Source organism: Pipistrellus hanaki (assembly GCF_964339955.1).
Source record: "Pipistrellus hanaki genome assembly, chromosome: 10".
NCBI classification, from domain to species: Eukaryota; Metazoa; Chordata; class Mammalia; order Chiroptera; family Vespertilionidae; genus Pipistrellus; species Pipistrellus hanaki.
In genome coordinates, this window is record NC_140512.1 from 14326014 (window position 1) to 14345170 (window position 19157).

Sequence of the window (19157 nt, forward strand, 5' to 3'; positions counted from 1 at the left end):
TCTGCTTTAAATAGCTACCTTGGCCGAAACCGGTTTGTCTTCGTGGTTAGAGCGTCAGCCTGCGGATTGAAAGGTGCCAGGTTCGATTCCGGTCAAGGGCATGTACCTTGGTTGCGGGCACATCCCCAGTAGGGGGTGTGCAAGAGGTGGCTGATCGAGGATTCTCTCTCATTGATGTTTCTAACTCTCTATCCTTCTCTCTTCCTCTCCGTAAACAATCAATAAAATATGTATTAAAATAATAATAATAATAAATAAAACAGCCACCTTGTGTGTTTCTGTATTTCTCTCCCACTCTACAGTTCATTTCTCTAGCATACTGCATCCCATTATAATTATCATATTTTAGCCTTTTCCCCCCAGTATCTTGTAAATTCTTCAAAGATAAGGAGTTTTTCTCATTCGTTTTGGAACCCAGTAACCAGCACCTGCTAAACACTTAATGTGTGTTGTATCATGAGTGAGTGCCTAAATGAATACAAACAACGTTCTAGTGAGGGCTGAACATGAACTAGCAAGTTATATTTTCCTATAATAAATAAACTATAAATATTTCCTGTGCAGGTACTAGAAACTGGGCAATTTAAGGCCATCAGTATCGTTTCCCATGATTCTTATAACATCTGGACTGCTATCCAACATGTACAAGTGTCTTATTAAATAAATTCAGGTGGTGAGGTAAAAAGTACTTTATAATCAGCTGTATATATTAACAAAAACAACAACAACAAATGTTTGACCCAGCTTATGAGCACTCACAACCTAGTTTCTTTAGCCCATTATGGTTAACTTTAAATGAATTGGATTTACTATAAACCAGTTTCAGCTCAATAGATTTTCAAAATCTGTAGTAAATGAAAAAAATATCTTGCCTGCATATTAACTTAACCTTTCAAAAATTTTAACATTTTATATTTTGCCCCTGAGACACTTTCTCAAAAAATACGTTTGGAAATACATCATATTACTCTAAATGTAAAAGCAAATGTTCTCCCTCTTTTCTAACTACAGAATCTATAATCTAGAAAAAGGTGGGAAATACAAAGTTTATAGATTTTCATTAAAGAAATTTAAAGACAAAATTAGATAAACTATGACAAACTCAACGCTAGGTAGAAATCATTAATTAATTTATTATTGATAAGATTCTTGTTAGTTATCCCCAAACTATGTTCCTTACCATTATACTACATCGGGAAAAGGAAAATTAAAATATTATTTTTGCAACATTTTTTACTCAATTTCTGTCATTTTTTTTACCTTTATTTTTACTACTACCAGTATTTCCACTTTTACCTGATGCCCTATTAGCTTTCAAAATCATAGTTTTCATACTTTTTCCTCTAGAGGGAGCACTATGGCCCAGGAACATTCAAGAATCTAAAACAAGGAGACATGATCTTATGTTGCACTCTCTCAAGAATAGAGAAATTATTTGAGCCAGAAATATTTTTTAGACTTTACTCAAAATTTTCAGAAATTATTCTAGTCTCTACGTTCTCATATATGAGAAAGGATAATTTAAGATACTATTAGGAACATAAAACATTTAAAATTCTGTGATATTCACATTTCAGAGATTCACATTACCTTTGAGCTTGGTGTCATACATCTGCTTGCATTAAAGACCCATCTTGACTTCAAACTTGCCTTTAGGTGTTATGTTGTACATGAATGATCATATTTGAGAGTATCCTAAAAGAGCTTTCAGCAGTTTTATCCTGTAGAATGCTCTGTAGTTGAATATTTGAAAAGTGGCTAGAGAGGAAATGAATGTTTAATATAATAGATTTCAATAGCAACAAATAGCAAGTGGCTGCTGTCTGGGGTCGCTCGGAGAGCCTCCAGACTCATGTGGTTTGAGACAAGCATGTTCTCAAGCACTTGTACTTAAGAAGAGGGGGGTGGTTCAGTTGGAAACATCTGCTGGCACTTTATGTGTCAGTAAATTCCAGGTACATAATTGGTTTTTGGATACCTTCCAGTAATAAACTACTTTAAGCAGCATATTCATCTTTATTCATACTGTCTTTCTCTGAGCATTGTACCTATCCAGTTGTGTTATTACCATTATCTGTTTACCTGTGAATGTCACAGTCTCACTAAACAGTAAACTGTCTATCTGTATCTCCTTCTGCTAGAACTAACCTGGGTACTCCCTTGGTTTCTCAATAATTCTTTTGTTGAAATAATCCCAGATCCTTCTGACTTGCTTTTTCTCTTGCTGTTTAAAATTCTCACATGTGTATCCTGACTCTGTTCTATCATCCCGGAAGAGTTAGAATTGGTAAGAAAAGTTCCATTGTGTAGGATGATGATTTATAGGCATGATGGTGTGGAGAGAGGTAAACCATCTTTTTAATCAAAATGAATGAGGAGTGCCATGGCTGGGTGGCTCAGTTGGTTGGATCATCATCTTCTATACCAGAAAAGGTTGCAAGTTCAGTTCTTGATCAGGGCATATATCTAGATAGCGGTTTTGATATCCTGTCTGGGTGCATAATTGATTGAAGTCTCTGGGAGGCAAGTGATTGAAGTCTCTCTTTTCTTTCTCTCCCTTCCAACCTCCCCTTCCTCCCTTCTTCTCTCTCTAAAAATCAATAAAAAGATGAGGATTTTTTTTTTAAAAGATGAATATGGAATTTTTAAGTGATAGTTAGGATTAGACTCGGCCATGAGTGATAAAAATTCCAAAATATTAGTGGCTTAAACAGAGTAGCAGTTTAGTTCTCTGTCACATGGAAGTCTTGTGGAGTGTTCTGCTGGTGGTGCATGTCACAGGGCCTTTTCTCTTGCTCCCCCACCATTTATGACCTTGACCTTGTGATATGAGATAGTAGCATCCATGTTTGTAGGATCAGATTGGATGCAAAGACTAAAAATGAGAGAGAGAGAAGTTCACATGTGCTACTTCTTAAAGAGGAATCCCAGAAGCTTTCGTGTTTCTGGTTCATCTTTGGGGAGGCTTGGAGATTTTTTTTTACTTCTGGCAGTTCCCCACCTGAAATCTTATTACAGTAGAAGAAATGAGTAAAAGACATTGGGGGACAACTAGTTGTCCCCGCCATGTAACTTAAAGGAATCTTGTGAGAAATTGAATGAATGGTGTTTCTTCCTCTTTGTGGTCTTCAGCTCTTCTCATCTCCTCCCTTAAATGACTTGTGTACTTTAAAATGCTATCCTAAGGTCATTGCCATTCCCCAATAAGGTGTTATTTGTTTTTTCCACTTTTTTATATTTCATTTGTGTTTCCCTCACCTACATCATTGATCTCTATGATCAGCATTTTTTTCCTCCCTTTTAGTTGTTAATCTCCCACCATAGACAAGATTTAAATAGATATTTTACTCAAAAAATTTAAAGTCAAAATCAAAATGTCAAAACCATCTCCTGCTGTCATTTCCCAAGATGGCCCATTGAGTCGGAAGAGCTAAAGAACTTGAGCTGTTCTTTTTACCTCCTTGGTTTTGGTTTTTAAAATAACCTTGGCTGGTTGTTTTTGACTGACTGCTCTAACTGTGCAACCCAGTGATCTTCCTCCTGAAACCTTTTCATTTATTGAAAAAAACACTTATTGCATACCCATGAGCCAGACGTGTGCAGGTGCAGTGAGAATAAGCGCCTGGGATCTGGCGTGGTGTGGGTCCAAGGAGGCTTTTATCTGAAGGACTTGCCAGGGTGGAGAGTGGAGTTGGAGGGCTGCCCTCCAGGCCGAGGGGCAATGGTAGAGAGATGAGCAAGGTCTGAGGTGTTACTGCACAGAAAGGCAGGGCTTCCAAGGCTACCTAAAGATTCTCAACTTGAAGCAGAGTAACAAAATAAGAAGGGTCCTTAGTAGCATGTGAGTGAGGTTATAGTGAAGGCTCACGCATACGGCACCCGTTCAGATGTCCCTCTGAAGGGCCACCCCGGAACTCAGGTCCTGTATGGATGCACATAGCCCTCTCTCTATGCTCCCCTGGTCAGGAGATTCTGTGTTCTCACTTCTCTGTCACACTCCCTGGTGGACTCATGCTGCCTCCACGTCTACTGAGCCACCCCCATCTCCTCCTCATCTTTCTTTTACGTGTCATCACCATCATCAGCATTTGTTTTTCTAGCATTGTTGTATCTCCATCCAGTGACTCTCTAGTGCCCAGCAGAGTGTATAGTAAATTTGTGTCTGTTCAAGTTGTTTATAAGCATGTATTGGTATTGTTTTTTACATTCAAGGAAATGCTATCATCTGTGTAGTCCTTCATTTCTTCACTTGATCTCCTCCTTCTTGATGGCTAGATGTGTTTTTTCTCTCACTTTTGACAGATCCTTGAACAGAGTTATTTTAAGCCCTGTGAGCCGGCAATAGAAATATTCCCGGTACTTATTCATTTATATAGCAAATGTTTACTGAGCTGTGATGTGCACTCAGTACTGAGGACGTACACAGTGAGCAGATCCTTTCACCCAGCTGCATCTGTGGAGGGAAACAGCTCACCGAGGACAGTGAGCCGGTTGGGAACGGCAGTGCTGGGAAGGAGCCTAAGCAGCCGAAAGCGAGAAAGCTTGGTGGGAAGGGGCCTCTCAGCTTCTTGCTTTCTGCCTTTACCCACGGAATGCTCTAAGTTGTCTCAAACAGAGGGATGAGCAAAAGTCAGTTTACAGTTGTCACATAAATATATAATACAATAATTAATAAACAGTAATACAAGAATGAACTTTGGCCCTGGCCGGCTTGGCTCAGTGGATAGAGCATCAGCCTGTGGACTGAAGGGTCCCAGGTTTGATTCTGGCCAAGGGCACATGCCTGGGATTTCGGGCTCAATCCCCAGTGGGGGGTGTACAGGAAGTAGCAGATCAATGATTCTCTCTCATCATTGATGTTTCTATCTCTCTCTCCTTCTCTCTCTCTGAAATCAATGAAGAAATATATTTTTTTAAAAAGAAAAAAGAATAAACTCCAGGTCATCACAGTTTGATCTGATCAAGACAATGACTTGATCCCCAGTAGGGGGTGTGCAGGAGGCAGCCAATTGCTAATTCTCTCATTAGTGTTTCTTTCTCTCTCTCCCTCTCCCTTCCTCTGTATGAAAATCAATAAAAACATATTTTTTAAAAAGATTAAACTCTGCTTTGCATACTCACAACTCTATAAACTACTTGTGCCCACACCTGTATGCTACCAGTTGAATTGTATAGGGACCAGTAACTCTCTGAGAGATAAATGGATCCAGAAACCAGCAAACCTAAGGAAAGTTGTGTTTTTGTTTGTTTGCTTTGTGTGTGTTTTTTTAAAGTGATGCAATGGAAAAATTCTTTCAAATTGTGTGTTTAAGGGATTCTATTAATATTTGTTCTTGTCTGGTTACTCATGGTAACATTTTTGTCCTGCTTTATTTGAAGGCTCTTGAGATCTGTCACCAGAGAAACTTCGTAGAAGAGACTGTTTATCTTCTAAGTAAGTAGTTTTCACTCATTTTGGTCCCCATAAACTAAGAAACGGGGTGAAAATGTGATATAAATTGTCTAAGAATGGCATAGGTTTTAGAGCAAAGTAAGATAGAGGTTAAAACCTCTTTGTATAAGAATTTAATACATGAAAAAGGAGGCTTCACAGTTCAGTAGAGAAGGAAGTTATTTAATAAATGCTGTTGAGGTATCATATTAGTATTGTGTAACAAACAAACACATCAGCTTATATTACCACCATCTTGATAGAAAATAAATAATTTTCATTTTCAAAAATCACACCCTAAATAATGGAGGAAATGCAATTGAATGTCATAATTTTCAAAAGAGAGGGCAAGTCTGTAATATGACCTAGCTGTCAATTGTCCCTGGTCCTCAGGCTCCTATTTCCACCTTTCAGTTGTCTTAGAAGCAGTAGAGAACTTATAAGGGAAGCATAGTATCCTTTTTAAGTTGTAAAAACTTAAAATTTATATACAAATTTTAAAAAATGAACCATTTTTAAAGATACAAACTGGGAATATTTGTAGGAAAAGCAAAATGCCGTAGAAACATAAAAAAACGGGATGTAATCTTACTCACAGGCCAGCTTTAATAATGGCTTCCCAGAGTGAGAAGGACTCAAGATCCATTACTAGCTCTTGCCGCAGGCCAAGGGCAAGGAGAAGGGCAATTGCCCACAGCCAGGCTGTGGCTGTCCTTGCCCTGAGTAAAGCTTTCTACATGTATTACATTAAAAACTCATGGAAATTGATAACAAAACCATTGAAATGCCAGGAAATGAATGAGCAAAGTGCATAAAGATAATCAAATTGAAGCATAGTTGGTAAAGACTCACTTCATGAGAGTTGCTCAAAGGGTTTCCCCTGAACATGGAAGAGAAGGGAAATGAGGCCGTGGTCTGATCACTGAGGTTGAGGTTGGCACACAGTGTGTTGGAAGAGCAATATGCAGAGCTGCCTAACAGGCAGAATGACTCCAAGGCCTTTATTTATCTACTTATTTTGTTTACTTACTTCCATTGAATTTAATGGGGTGACCTCTGTCTTCTATATAATAAAAGCCTAAGCAACCACTACGGTGGAATGACCAGAACGATCGGTTGATATGGGGCACACTGACCACCAGAGGGCAGACGCTTAACACAGGAGCTGCCCCCTGCTGGTCACTGCGCTCCCACAGGGAGAGCTCCGCTCAGCCAGAAGCCGGGCTCACTGCTGGCGAGCGCAGCAGCATTGGCGGGAGCCTCCCGCCTCTGCAGCAGCGCTAAGGAGCAGCTAGCCTAGAGCGAGGGGTCCTGGACTGTGAGAGGACACAGGCTGGCCTGATGGACCCTCCCACCCCAGTGCACACATTTCGTGCACTGGGCCTCTACTGCATATGTATGTGTGTATATGCCTAAGTGACCGTTATGCGGAATGACCAGTCACTATGACGCACACTGACCACCAGGAGGCAGACACTCAATGCAGGAGGAGGGGGAGGGGGGCTTAGCAAGGCCCGGAGGCGCACTTTATGGCTCAGGGATCCCAGGAACCACAAGCCAGAGCTTGCTTTCCAATTAAAAAAAAAAAAAAAATTGTTTTGAAAAAAGGAGAAGCGGCTGGATACCACAGCTCTGAGAAGAGCGGCTCCAGGAGGGAAAAGCCAGGGAAAAGCCTCCGCAGGCTGCACCCGGCCTGGACGGGCACAGTGGAGGGCCATGCACTGACCATGGCGGTGCCTCCTCGCCCCCCTTCCTCCCTCTAGTCCCCCGTCCCCGCCCCTCAGTCCTGCCGCTTGCAGTGACTCACCAGGGATGTGCAGGAAGCCAGTCATTCTGACAGCTGCTCCCTGTCCTGTTCCATGGTGGACGCAGCTCTGTGTCAATTCCAGCTTTCAGCTTCCTGCCTGCCCCTTCATACACTATATGTGCTCAGGGGCATGGCTTCGGCCTCCCCAGACAATAGCACCGCAGCACGGCAGAGAGGAGCAGGACACAGCCACAGGCTGGCTGGGCATTGACTTGGCTGTGTGACTAGCATCCATGTCCACTTCCACTGAGTGTTTACATTTTTAGGGAAGCAGAGCAGCCTGCTCCTGCCGTCTGCGTCACCTTCTAGGCTAAGAAAGGCCCGCTGATCTCTGTGTTTCTCCTCCCAACCAGAATCAAAACCTCTTGGGGATGAATGATCCCAGCAATGAGTGCTCAGAACACAGTAGACACCTAGCTAATAGGAGACATTTATTTTATTATGTTATGTGAATGTTACATAGGAAAATATGCTTTTGTGTTAGCTTTAAAACTGGGTGAATAAATGAAGAGATATGCTATTTCTTTAACAATGTTTTATTAAAATGTCCTGAATGAAGTATTTCTCACATCTTTGCTAGGCCGAATGGGTAATAGCCGGAGTGCCCTGAAGATGATCATGGAGGAATTACATGATGTGGATAAAGCAATTGAATTTGCCAAGGAGCAAGACGATGCAGAGCTCTGGGAGGACCTGATTTTATATTCCATCGACAAACCACGTAAGCAGAAAAACCATCTGCGGTCATAACTTTTTTCTCTCGATATAGCCAGTTATGTCTAGAGTAAGAATTATCTCAAGACACATTGAGTTAAAAAATATGGTCAAGTATCTATAATAAAGATAAGCCAGGCACACTGAAATGCTTTCCAGTCCCAGTCCTGTGCAGTGCAGCCTGGAGCCCATCACTCTGAGTTACCCGGATGTGTTAAAGAGCAAGTGGTTAACCTGGTAATATTAACTGTGTCCCCAGGAAATGGATTTTTACCTACTGCACCAGGAATTTACTGTTTGGCCGTCCGCTTGACTATCGTGTTGGGTCTCCCATCTTGGAAAGAAACAAAAGCAGTCACCTAACAATAACCTAAGTTCTCTGAAGAAAAAAGAAATGATTCAGAAACTAGCAGCAATAGTGGTTTAAAATCTCCTCCCTTCTCTTTATTTTTTGGTAAAAGGCTTATCTATCTCAGAGTTTTCAAGGTCTAGAAATTGCTGTTAAGATTGTCTTTTAAATAAGATGATAATGTTAGCGTGACAAAGTAGTTTTTTAAGTATACTAAAGGGAGCAAAGTGGGTGTAACACATCGTGGACTTGGGTCTGGCTTACTTTTGAATTTGGGCTTAAAACTCGCTGGCTGTGTGATCCTGGAAAAATTAATCATTTCATTGCTTGTTTCTGTAAAATAGGGACAAATAACACTCCTACCTTGCAGAATATTGGTGAGAAGTGTATGATAATTGAGCCATAGCAAATTCTCAATAAATATTGGTTGCACCCTGTTAACATCACAAATTATATTCTGAAGTAATGGTTTGTTCTTCGTTTTAAATTCTCCATATTTAGCTGCTTATTTATGTCATGAGGAAAGTAAAGGAAGATTAGTTCTTGAGAGTTTAAGATTCAAATTTGAAGGACACTTTTTTTCCTTTGAATTGTTTTTGGCTTAAAATTACATAATATTACAATTGCTTATATGTTAATTGCTTTCTGTGGTATTTTGTAGCGTTTATTACTGGCTTGTTAAACAACATTGGCACGCATGTTGACCCAATTCTACTGATTCACCGTATCAAGGAAGGAATGGAGATTCCCAATCTGAGAGATTCCTTGGTTAAAATTCTGCAAGACTATAATTTACAAGTAAGTATCCTTTTGTAGATAAATAAGTATGCTAAGTGAGTTGACTGACTACAGGATAATATCTAGGGTTTATTTCCAATATTAGTCGAATAGTTCAATTTGATAGGTACAGTCTGTTTTGAACAGTTTACTTGGAAAATTGTTCAAATAGTGAAACCAGAACTATCACCCTTTGTGGAAGCCATCTGATATATAACCACCCCCAAGTTGTCTCTTATTGAAGAACAGAAATTCTTACGTTTGTGTGGTAAATACAGCATGGCACTCGCGAGGGAGTAGTTACCGTGACCGTTAGATCAGACCACCCAAACCATTTCTGAGTAGAATGAATAGTATGTCCACTTGGGAGAATAAAGAAATATTGTTCAAAGAGTTTGATAATTTTCTTGAAGCCACTTAGTATCCTATTACCTGAAACATGTTAAATACAGGATTTTATTCAACCTTGTGTCTGTTTTCTAGATTAGTCACAATTTTATTATCTATAATATTTTACAATTTGTTGTTTATTTTCACATAAATAATGCATATGCTAATTTCATAGCATCCTAATCTTTTCTTTAAAAGAACTCTGTAATAATCAGTATTTTTTAGAATCCTGGTAGCTTCCGTAGAACTTTCAACTATATAAAGTAGAACTTTCAACTTTATATTATAAAGCACGTTTCTTTAGCAATTCAGACTACTCTTTGCCTACTTTATTTTAAACTGAGTTTTTGTTATAATATGGATGAAATTGCTTTCCTGGATGCATAGAGAATTTTTCAGGCAGAGCGGGAAGCTAAGGTTGGAGCTGGGGTTGTGGGAAGAGAAGTGGTTATTGGGATAAATAAGGAGAGGGGCGGATCATGATGAGGATTTGTGGGGCTTGTAGTCACTGTGAAGGGTGCAAGTGGGGTGCCTGCTGAATTCAGGTGGTGGCCTCAGTCAGAAAAAGGCAGGGTGAGCCCTGGACAGTGTGGCTCAGTTGGATGGGTGTCATACTGAAGGTTGCTGGTTCGATTCCTGGTCAGGGCACATGCTCAGGTTTCAGGCTCAGTCCCCAGTAGAGGGCATGCAAGGAAGCAGGCGATCAATGTGCTTCTCTCACAGGGATGTTTCTCATTCTCTCTTCCTCTCAAAAAAATCAATAAAATCATTTAAAGGGGGAAAAAAGCGGCATGGTGAGAAGGAGAAGACATTGAGGAAGATTGATATGAAAAATGTAAAGGACAGAGCTGGAGGGACCAGAGCCAGGAAGTGGGGTATTATTGCATTATGTTTCTGAAGGAGTCATCGTGAACATGTTCCAAACGTGGGTGAAGGTAGAGGTCATTGGAGTGGAATTAGTGGAGAACATGTGCGAGCACACTGAGGAGAGAGCGGGGAGCTGTCAGCCAGGCTCCATTGTTCTCGAGGGTAGTCTCGCAGCCACAGTTGTATTACTGGGCAATACAACTCTAAAGGAGAAGAGGTTTCTTGAAGGCGGGATGTGAGAAAACAAGGAGCCTTCACTCAGGAGGGCTTGTGGGAAATCAGAATCCTGGAAGAAAGATGGGTTAAGGCAAAGAGATGGAGGGCCTGTTCTGCATAAAAGCTACAGAATATACAGGTATTTATTTATTTGGAGGTTTGCAGATGACCTAACAGGACAAGGTATGCTAGTAACATTGATTGTAGAAGCTACAACTGGTTGTCTTGAAAATGATGAAGACAAATGATAAAGGTAATGTTAATAAAACACGGAATTTAGAAAAACTTAGAATTATGGAGGGAACTGTAATATTAAGAAAACAAGTAGTAGAGAAGGAAGTGGAAAGAAGTTGTCCCGTTGATTTGAATAACCTTGAAAAAATAATGGAAATTCCTATAAGGAAAGTTAATGTTTGAAAGATATTATTGTACTTGGTAAACAATGCCTACAAATGTATTTTGAGACGGGAACTGATGCCATTATGAGGTTGAGGAAAGAAAAGATTAGACAGTGATGTATTTGGCTTAGTAGAACTCTATCTAATCTGAGATATAGATTACAAAGCAAAGATTCATAATGATGTTGTCTTATGGACCAAGTGGGTACATTTTCTAGATGACACAGTAAAGAAGTTTCAAACTGATTTTATTTTCTGGAAGTAATATCAGAGGTGACCCTACACAGAATAAAATAGGAAACCGAGATAAACAGGAGGAAATAGGCAAGAAAGATTTTGCTGAGCAGAGAATGATTTGATCTTTGAAAGGCCAGTAGGCATCCTTTGGAAAACAAAGACTACTCTTGAGGGAGAGAGATGATAGATCCTTAAAACTCCTTCTCAGCTTAACTTATGTAGCCTATAATACAAATACTCTGAAAAATGTCACAAAATGTATCTGCAAGTTCTGTAAAGTCTGAGAGGAAGATATGGGGAAACAGCCAGCATGACCATAAAAAAAGAAAGTCCTTGTAGATCTAATTAAAATGTTAACATCTAAAGTCAATAAGAAATAAAAGTTCATTTGACCAAATGTCAAGGTCAGTGATAAAGACTAAAATTTAAGAGTTCAAGTATAACAGATTTAAAAGAGAGTAAAAATAAACGTAATCTATGTTGATAAGTATTTGCTTCGCTTAACATGGTCAACAGTATATAAACTAGAAATTAATTTTTCTAAACCAGAGAAGCTTTAGCTTTTTGGATACATGATAGACTAAATTGAATACTCCCTTATTGTTAAAAAAGATTGTTAACTAGGATATTAAAAGAGGATTTATTTTGATTTCATAGCTGATTCCAACAGAGATAGGAACAGGTGCCAGGAAACACTGAGAGCAAACCCAAAGTAGAAAGGGGATGTTGTTGCTATGGTAGCCCTCTGGAGTAGCAGAGACTAAGCTTCTAGATTATTGGCTTCTTATGTGTTTACCAGTGATCCGGTGCATGGATTTGTGCACATTGAAAGGAAATTAATTAGAAGGTGGCCAGCGGGGCAGGACTGGGCGAGACAGGCCGGAAATGCCCTGGAGCCAACCTCCCGCGGTCCCTCCCCAGCTCCCATCATACACCAGTGGGGTCCCCGAGGCCTGGCCTGCACCCTCTCGCAACCTGGGTCCCCTTGGGGATGTGCGCAGGCCAGGCTGAGTGACCCCACCCAGGTTCTAGTTATATATAAAAAGTAAAAGGCTAAGATTATCCAAGAAGAATAAGAAGAGTAGATTTATCAGATATCAAAGCTTAATATGTGGAAATGTAAAATGGTATAACTACTTGACAGTTACTTAAAAAATTAAACATCTACTCCATGACATAGCAATTTCCCTTCTATTTACTCTAACGGTAAAAAGCAGGTCCACAAAAGATCTGTGCAAGAATGTCTACCCTGCCAGGTCTGCCCTCTCCTGTATTATTCCTGCAATAGACTTCACACAGCCACCTCACTCTTTCTGAAACATTTTACAAAGATACAGTGATTGACACTTCTCCTTACATTTTTATTTTGGTATCTGAGGTGAAGGAGCTTTATAGTGTTTGCTTATAAATTTTCATAAAGTTTACTTACAGGAGTATTTCTCAGCTATCATTCTTACTGTATTTATTTTTTCTGATTTTAATGTCTTGTGTTTTTTTTTTGTTTTTTTTTTTTTGTTTTTTTTTAATGAATCTGAAAAATCCAACACAGTGCCTCAGTTAATGTAGAAATAGTATTACCATTGGTTATTTCCTGCTCACGAGTGCTGGAAATGGCGGGTGTAAAACTTTTAATCTGTACATCAGGTTTGCTTTCCTGGAGATTAGCCCCTTCATATCGTTAGGGGAAAGCCCTGTGGCTGCGTTCACCCTACGCCAGGGCTCTGTAGGGTGTGAGAGGAGCACCAGGTACTGTAGACAACTGGGAGTGGAGGACCAAGTCGGTCATTCCCTCCTTCCCTTCCCTGCGGCCTGAACACAAGAAAGGAAAACGCTGTGAAGCAGAGCTGAGCTGCAGTGAGGCGGCCCTGTCGTCATCATGTGGGTTTCCACGGCAGCGCATGGAACGTGCACAGAAACACGTCAGGAAGCCACAGGCCCTGCACCAGACCCTCTGCCCTCAGGCCTGGAGTGTCTCCCTCTTTGAAAAGCAGCGAGTTTTTGTAAAAGTGGCATCTGGCTTGTCACACAGCCTCTCTTAATGTCTAATAAAATTCCTAAGAAAACCCAGAATAGGGTGGAGGCTCACAGCAGAATGGGTTTGAAAGGTAAGGTAGGTTGCCTCTTACCTGCTTAAAAGCAGGTGGACAGTTTTGTCTTCCCAGCTCTGAAACAAAGTCGCTATCAATCAAAACGGGCATTTGACCTCTGCTCCCTGCATCCTCACTTCCGGGCTGCTGAAGGGTTAGCTCTGTCGTTCTCCAGGCAGAGAGGGGAAATCAGTAAGCCTGTGACCTAACGGGAAAAACACATAAGCAAGGAGTACAGCACTGGGAAGAAGGGGAGAAAGTGAGTCTTGTGACAGAATATTTACTATCTGTGGTTGGTTTTCAGTTGCCAGCCCTTACAGAATTACCAAATTTGAGAATTAATATAATCAATTACACATCACATTAATTGCTAAATGGTTTGCACCCTGAGGGGGTTTAAGGACAGAGATCCTATCTGTTTAATTTATTGCTCCATTTCTTCTGCCTAATATAGAGAGTCAGTACAGTGAAATATCTGTGCAGGAAGTAGAAGGATTTATGAAATAAATTAATTTGCAATAGCAGGTTTTCCATCCTGGGCAAAGACCTGGGGCTTGGAATGACCAAGTCATGTGGGGGCCAAGCTCTGCCAGAGAGAGTGTGTATCAGGAAGACCTGTGAGACAGCAGTAGGGGTGGTTAACAGAGGGCCTCCTGCGCCAGACTTTGGCTTGGTATCTGATTCCACAGCACTACAGGCATCACCGGACATCCATAAGACAAACTGCAGTCATGACTGAATGGAGGCGGGAAGGTGGGTCTGGCAGTGGCTTGGAGGGAAGAGGGGACTGAGAGCAGGGAGCCCACGAGTGCCTCTTGGGAGTATTTTAAAGAAAGCGATTTCCTGAATCCCCAGTAAGAGGCCCCCTCTCCCCCAACTGTAGAGTCTTTTAAGATGCCATTTCTTTTACAATGTGCACATTAGATCCTGCTTCGTGAAGGCTGCAAGAAGATTCTCGTGGCGGACTCTCTGTCGTTACTGAAGAAAATGCATCGAACTCAGATGAAAGGCATTCTGGTCGACGGTGGGTAAAGTGGCAGTAATCCTGTTGGAACTGTGTGCCTTCCCTGGGGAAGAGACAGAGCGGGAGAAGCCAGAAACCTTGTGGGATCTCATGTGTGTGTGTGTTTCCTTGCAGAGGAAAACATCTGTGAATCGTGCCTGGCCCCTATTCTTCCATCAGGTGAGATTTTTAGGAGGGGAAAAGAAACCCCCAACTAGGTGTTAATACTGAGTGGAATTTTTATAAAATTATATAACTTTCAGGACAGTCAAGTTTAGAAAAGATTTTCAGCCCACAGCTCTCCTCAGTTGCATTCTGATGGTGCCATTCTCAAAGTGTTGAGTAAATTGGCCTCACCTGACAGGCTTGTAAAACCCACAATGCCTGTCTTACCCACCCAGTCATTCCAGGGTGTGACATAAGAATTTGCATTTCTAACAAGTTCCCAGGTGATGTTGATGCAACTGCTTCAGGGGCCATACTTTGAGAAGCACTGCTCAAAATAAAACAAAATAAAATGAAGGCCTACCATCAAGGTGTTTAAATTCCAAGGTTGAAGAACCATATTTGTATGTGGGACATTTTCTTATGGGTAGCTTTCCCTTGCCTTTAAATTGTTTTTCTTCTGATGCATTCTGTACTACAAAACTACAGTAATCAAAAAGTGTGGTATTGGCATAAAAACATATAGATCAGTGGAATAAAATAGAGATCCCAGAAATAAACTTGCTTATATGGTCAATTAGTCTACAACAAAGGAAGCAAAATTATACAATGGGGTAAAGACAATCTCTTAAATAAGTGGCGTTGAGGAAAACTAACATGCAAAAAAATGAAATTGGACCATATGTAAAAATAAACTCCAAATGGATTAACGACTTAAAGTACTGATACCATAAAACTCCTGGAAGAAAACATAGGTAGCAAACTCTTCGACATCACTCTTAGCAATATCTTTTGGGATGTGTCTCCTCCAGCAAGGGCAACAAAAGAAAATATTAACAAATGGGACTATATCAAACTGAAAAAATTTTGCACAGCGAAGGAAACTCCAACAAAATAATAAGACAGCCTACTGAATTAGAGAAGATGTTCGCAAATGATACATCCAGTAAGGGGTTCATATCTAAAATATATAAGGAACTCATACAACTTACCACTAAGAAAACCAAACAAGCTGATTAAAAAATGGGCAGAGGCCCTGTCAGTGATTGAGCATCTTTCCATGCACCAAAAGGTCACTGGTTCAATTCCCAGTCAGGGCACAAGCCCACATTGCAGGTTTGGTCCCCATTCGGGGTGCATTCAAAAGGCAACTAATCAGTGTTTCTCTCACATCGATAATTTCTCTTACTCCTCCTCCCTTTGTCTTTATCTAAAATATCAATAAAGACATCTTTTAAATGGGCAAGAGACCTGAATAGACATTTCTCCCAAGAAGACATACAGATGACCAACAGAAATATGAAAAGATACTGAAAATCACTAATTATTAGGGAGATGTTAATTAAAACCACAATGGGATATCATCCCACAAATGTCAGAATGGCTTTTAAATAATCAACAAGAAACAAGTGTTGGCGAAGATATGGAGAAGAGGGGACCCTTGTGCACCGTTGGGTTTATAAATCGGTACAGACACTATGGAAAAAATATGGAGATTCCGCAAAAACATTATAAATAGAACTGCCAAATGACCCAGCAATTCCACTTCTGTGTATTGGCCTGAAAAAACAACAACATTAATTCAAAAAGATGTATGCACCCCTATGTTCATTGCAACATTATTTACAATAGCCAAGATATGAAAGCTACATGTCCATCAATAGATGAATGGATAAAGACGTATATATAATGATATATGACTCAGTTATAAAAAGGAATGAAATCTTTCCATTTGTGACAACATGGATAGATATAGAGGGTATTATGCTAAATTAAGTAAATCAGAAAGAAAGAAAAATACCATATGATTTCACTTATATGTAGAATCTTAAAAGAACACACACAAACAGGTGAATGAACAAAACAGACAGATCTAATATACACACACAGAGAGAGAGAGAGAGAGAGAGAGAGAGAGAGAGAGAGAGAGAGAGAGAGAGAAAGTTGATGGTTGCCAAAGGGAAGGGGGATTGTAAAGTAGAACAAAAAGAAGACTGGTTTGAAAGTCTCTGATCTGCTTGTTGCGTTGAGCCCTTCTCCTTTCCTGTCCTCTTCCCCCAGATGCAGCCAAGCCCTTCAGCATGGTGGTCTTCCATTGCCGGCACATGTTCCACAAGGAGTGCCTGCCTGTGCCCAGCATGGTGAGTGGGCAGCTAGGCCGCCATCAGCTAAAATGGGTGCAGTCAGAGGGATATGCTCAACATTCTAGCTTGTCATTTATGGCTCTGTGCGTTGTCAAAATTATAATATAGTTTTATATCACATAAAAAAAGTTCATCTAATTCTCAAATGTAAAAATGTTTAGTATACCATTATAAAATCATATTCATTTAAGTGAACTTGTTCAGGGAAGACTGATGACTATTGAGCTATAGAGCTATGGACACGTGAGATACAGTGAGAACCACTGTATGAGAATGTCCTGTACAACTTTCTCAACCTGATTTCAGTACCATGACACTGCTGTTTCCTAGTGCCAAGTCATGTTCCTCTGTCACATTATACTTGTTTAGCTGTTGAAAATCTTATGTGAACCAGCAATAATGTCCAGGAAAAGGGAGTGGCATTTCATAGCTTCCCACTGCCCCCAGGCTGATTCTGCCATAATATTTCTGAATGTGAAAATAGGAAGAAAAGATATAGATAGATAGATATAGATATAGATATATATACTTTTGTAACCTGTGTTTTTTTAATTACATTTTAGACCTCTCAGGCACAGTTCTGCAACATCTGCAGTGCTAAGCACCGGGGACCAGGAAGCACCATTTTGGAGATGAAAAAATAGCTCCGTTCTGCTTGTGGGTCTCTTTCTCGCCGCTCTTTTGAAGATGGTTTTTGCAGTAACAGAAGCATTTGTTGATACCCGTGCTGTTAAGAGTTTTGTACATGTTTATGCTGTGCTCAAAAAAACTTTCATCTTGTCTACTGGAGTTTTCTCTTTGCATTTGCAATTGATAAAGATGTTTTTTCCCCCCATCCATGCCTTGAAATATTTGGGTCCATGGTTAATATTTCTTCATTTATTTGTTTAATTCACTCTTTGTTTAGGAATGGAGACGTTAAGTGTGGGAGTTGGAAATGAAGTTGTAGATCCTAGTAAAATTGTCTGAGCACCGCCAGTGTGGCTCTCCAGCCAGTTCCTTGCTCATTGGACCTTGTTCTGCAGGCTCTTCAATTTTTTTGTTCTGGATCTGGCTTTTCTTCTGTCATCCACTGCGGTTATTTTCTTAATAGGTGTTTAATGAAACATTGCGCAAATTGTCACTTATTCAGTGACATCTGGGTGACATGAGCAGGTGACATCATGCAATGTCATAGTGACTGATCCCATGTTCTGTGTGTCCCGGTGACTAGCGGAGCCTGGCCCTGGAAGGCACCCAGCATCTGTCGGTTGAATAAAGGTCGGCTCTGCCCATGTGAAAGCCTCACCTTTATTGGGTTGAACAGCTTCAGTCAACAAATCTGGCACCCTCAGAAGGAATGGAAGAGACTTTGAGCACCTGAGAGTGTGATGGGCCATGGTTAGGTTTCTGCATGTGCCCTGACTGGGAATCAAACTGTGGCCTCCTGGTTCATAGGTTGGTGCTCAAAAACTGAGCCTGGCTTATTATTTTAGTGTCACTACAGGCTCCCTTCTCTAATCCCTCTCCACCGCCCCCTCCCCACGTAAGATCCATTTGTCTCTCCCCCCTTTCCAGGTAATATCCATTTGTCTCTCCCATCAGACCATTTTATAGCTTTTTTTTTTTTTTTTTTTTTGCCAGATTAGCCAACATTGCCTTTTTTTCTTATTATTGTAATTTACTTTTCGTTGTTGTTAATCCTCAACCGAGGATATTGTTCCCATTGATTTTTAGAGAAAAAGAGAGATAAGCATCAATGTGAGAGAGACACATTGAATGGTTGGCTCCTGCACACGCCCCTACCAAGGCCAGGGATGGAACCTGCAACCCAGGTACATGTGACTCTTCAGTGTAGGGGCAGGTGCTCTAACCACTTAGCACACTAGCCAGGGTCCAACATTTCTTGTCACTTTCTAAAAGGGAAATGAGTTTGAGTATGTTTCCATATATGTTATAGGCTAAACTGTTTCCCCCAAAAAACCTTATATGCTGAATTCCTAATCCCCAGTACCTCTAAAGATGACTGTATTTGGAGATCAGGTCCCTGAAGGTAATTAAGGTAAAATAAAGTCACCTGGGTGGGCCCTAATCCAATATGACTGGCTTCTTTATGAGAGGAGGAAATTCTGTTTGACACAGACTTGTGCCTGCAGAGAGGAAAGCCCGTGGGAGGACACAGTGAGAAGGTAGCCATCTGCAAGCTAAAGAGAGAGGCCTCAGAAGACATAAAACCCCAGGGAACCTTGTTCTTGGACTTTCAGTTTCCATATTTGTGAGGAAATGCATTTCTCCTGTGTAAGCCATCATTGTGTGGTGTTCTTTTAATGTACCCCAACAAACGAACACATCATCCCTTGTTGCATAAACGGACTGTCTCAGCCACAGGGACCTGCTGCCGCTCCCTGTCCGAGGGCCCACTCCTGCACTTCTGAAAAACACCACGCACGCCATTGAGCCCACTCACATGCTGGGTCTCTTCCCAAAATGCCAGATGTCTCCACCATTTCCCTAGGTATTGCTTAACGTGCTTTCTCTCGGACTCTCTGGTTCCAGGCTCCCAAATGTATCGATGAGAGTAGAGCAGGAATTG

The 19157-nt window shown here is 40.7% G+C and overlaps 1 protein-coding gene across 1 annotated transcript in view; it reads left to right on the top strand.

Moving 5' to 3' along the window:
• VPS41 (VPS41 subunit of HOPS complex) overlaps positions 1 to 17420 on the top strand; it is a 109759-nt gene extending 92339 nt beyond the window's left edge. Inside the window, exons 23-29 of the mRNA XM_084896414.1 lie at positions 5380 to 5434; positions 7819 to 7959; positions 8963 to 9099; positions 14198 to 14297; positions 14412 to 14456; positions 16503 to 16582; positions 17149 to 17420. Coding sequence (XP_084752540.1) covers positions 5380 to 5434; positions 7819 to 7959; positions 8963 to 9099; positions 14198 to 14297; positions 14412 to 14456; positions 16503 to 16582; positions 17149 to 17229 — 639 coding nt within the window. The 3' untranslated portion in view covers positions 17230 to 17420. The remainder of the gene's footprint in view (positions 1 to 5379; positions 5435 to 7818; positions 7960 to 8962; positions 9100 to 14197; positions 14298 to 14411; positions 14457 to 16502; positions 16583 to 17148) is intronic.
• The last annotated feature ends 1737 nt before the right edge of the window (positions 17421 to 19157 follow it).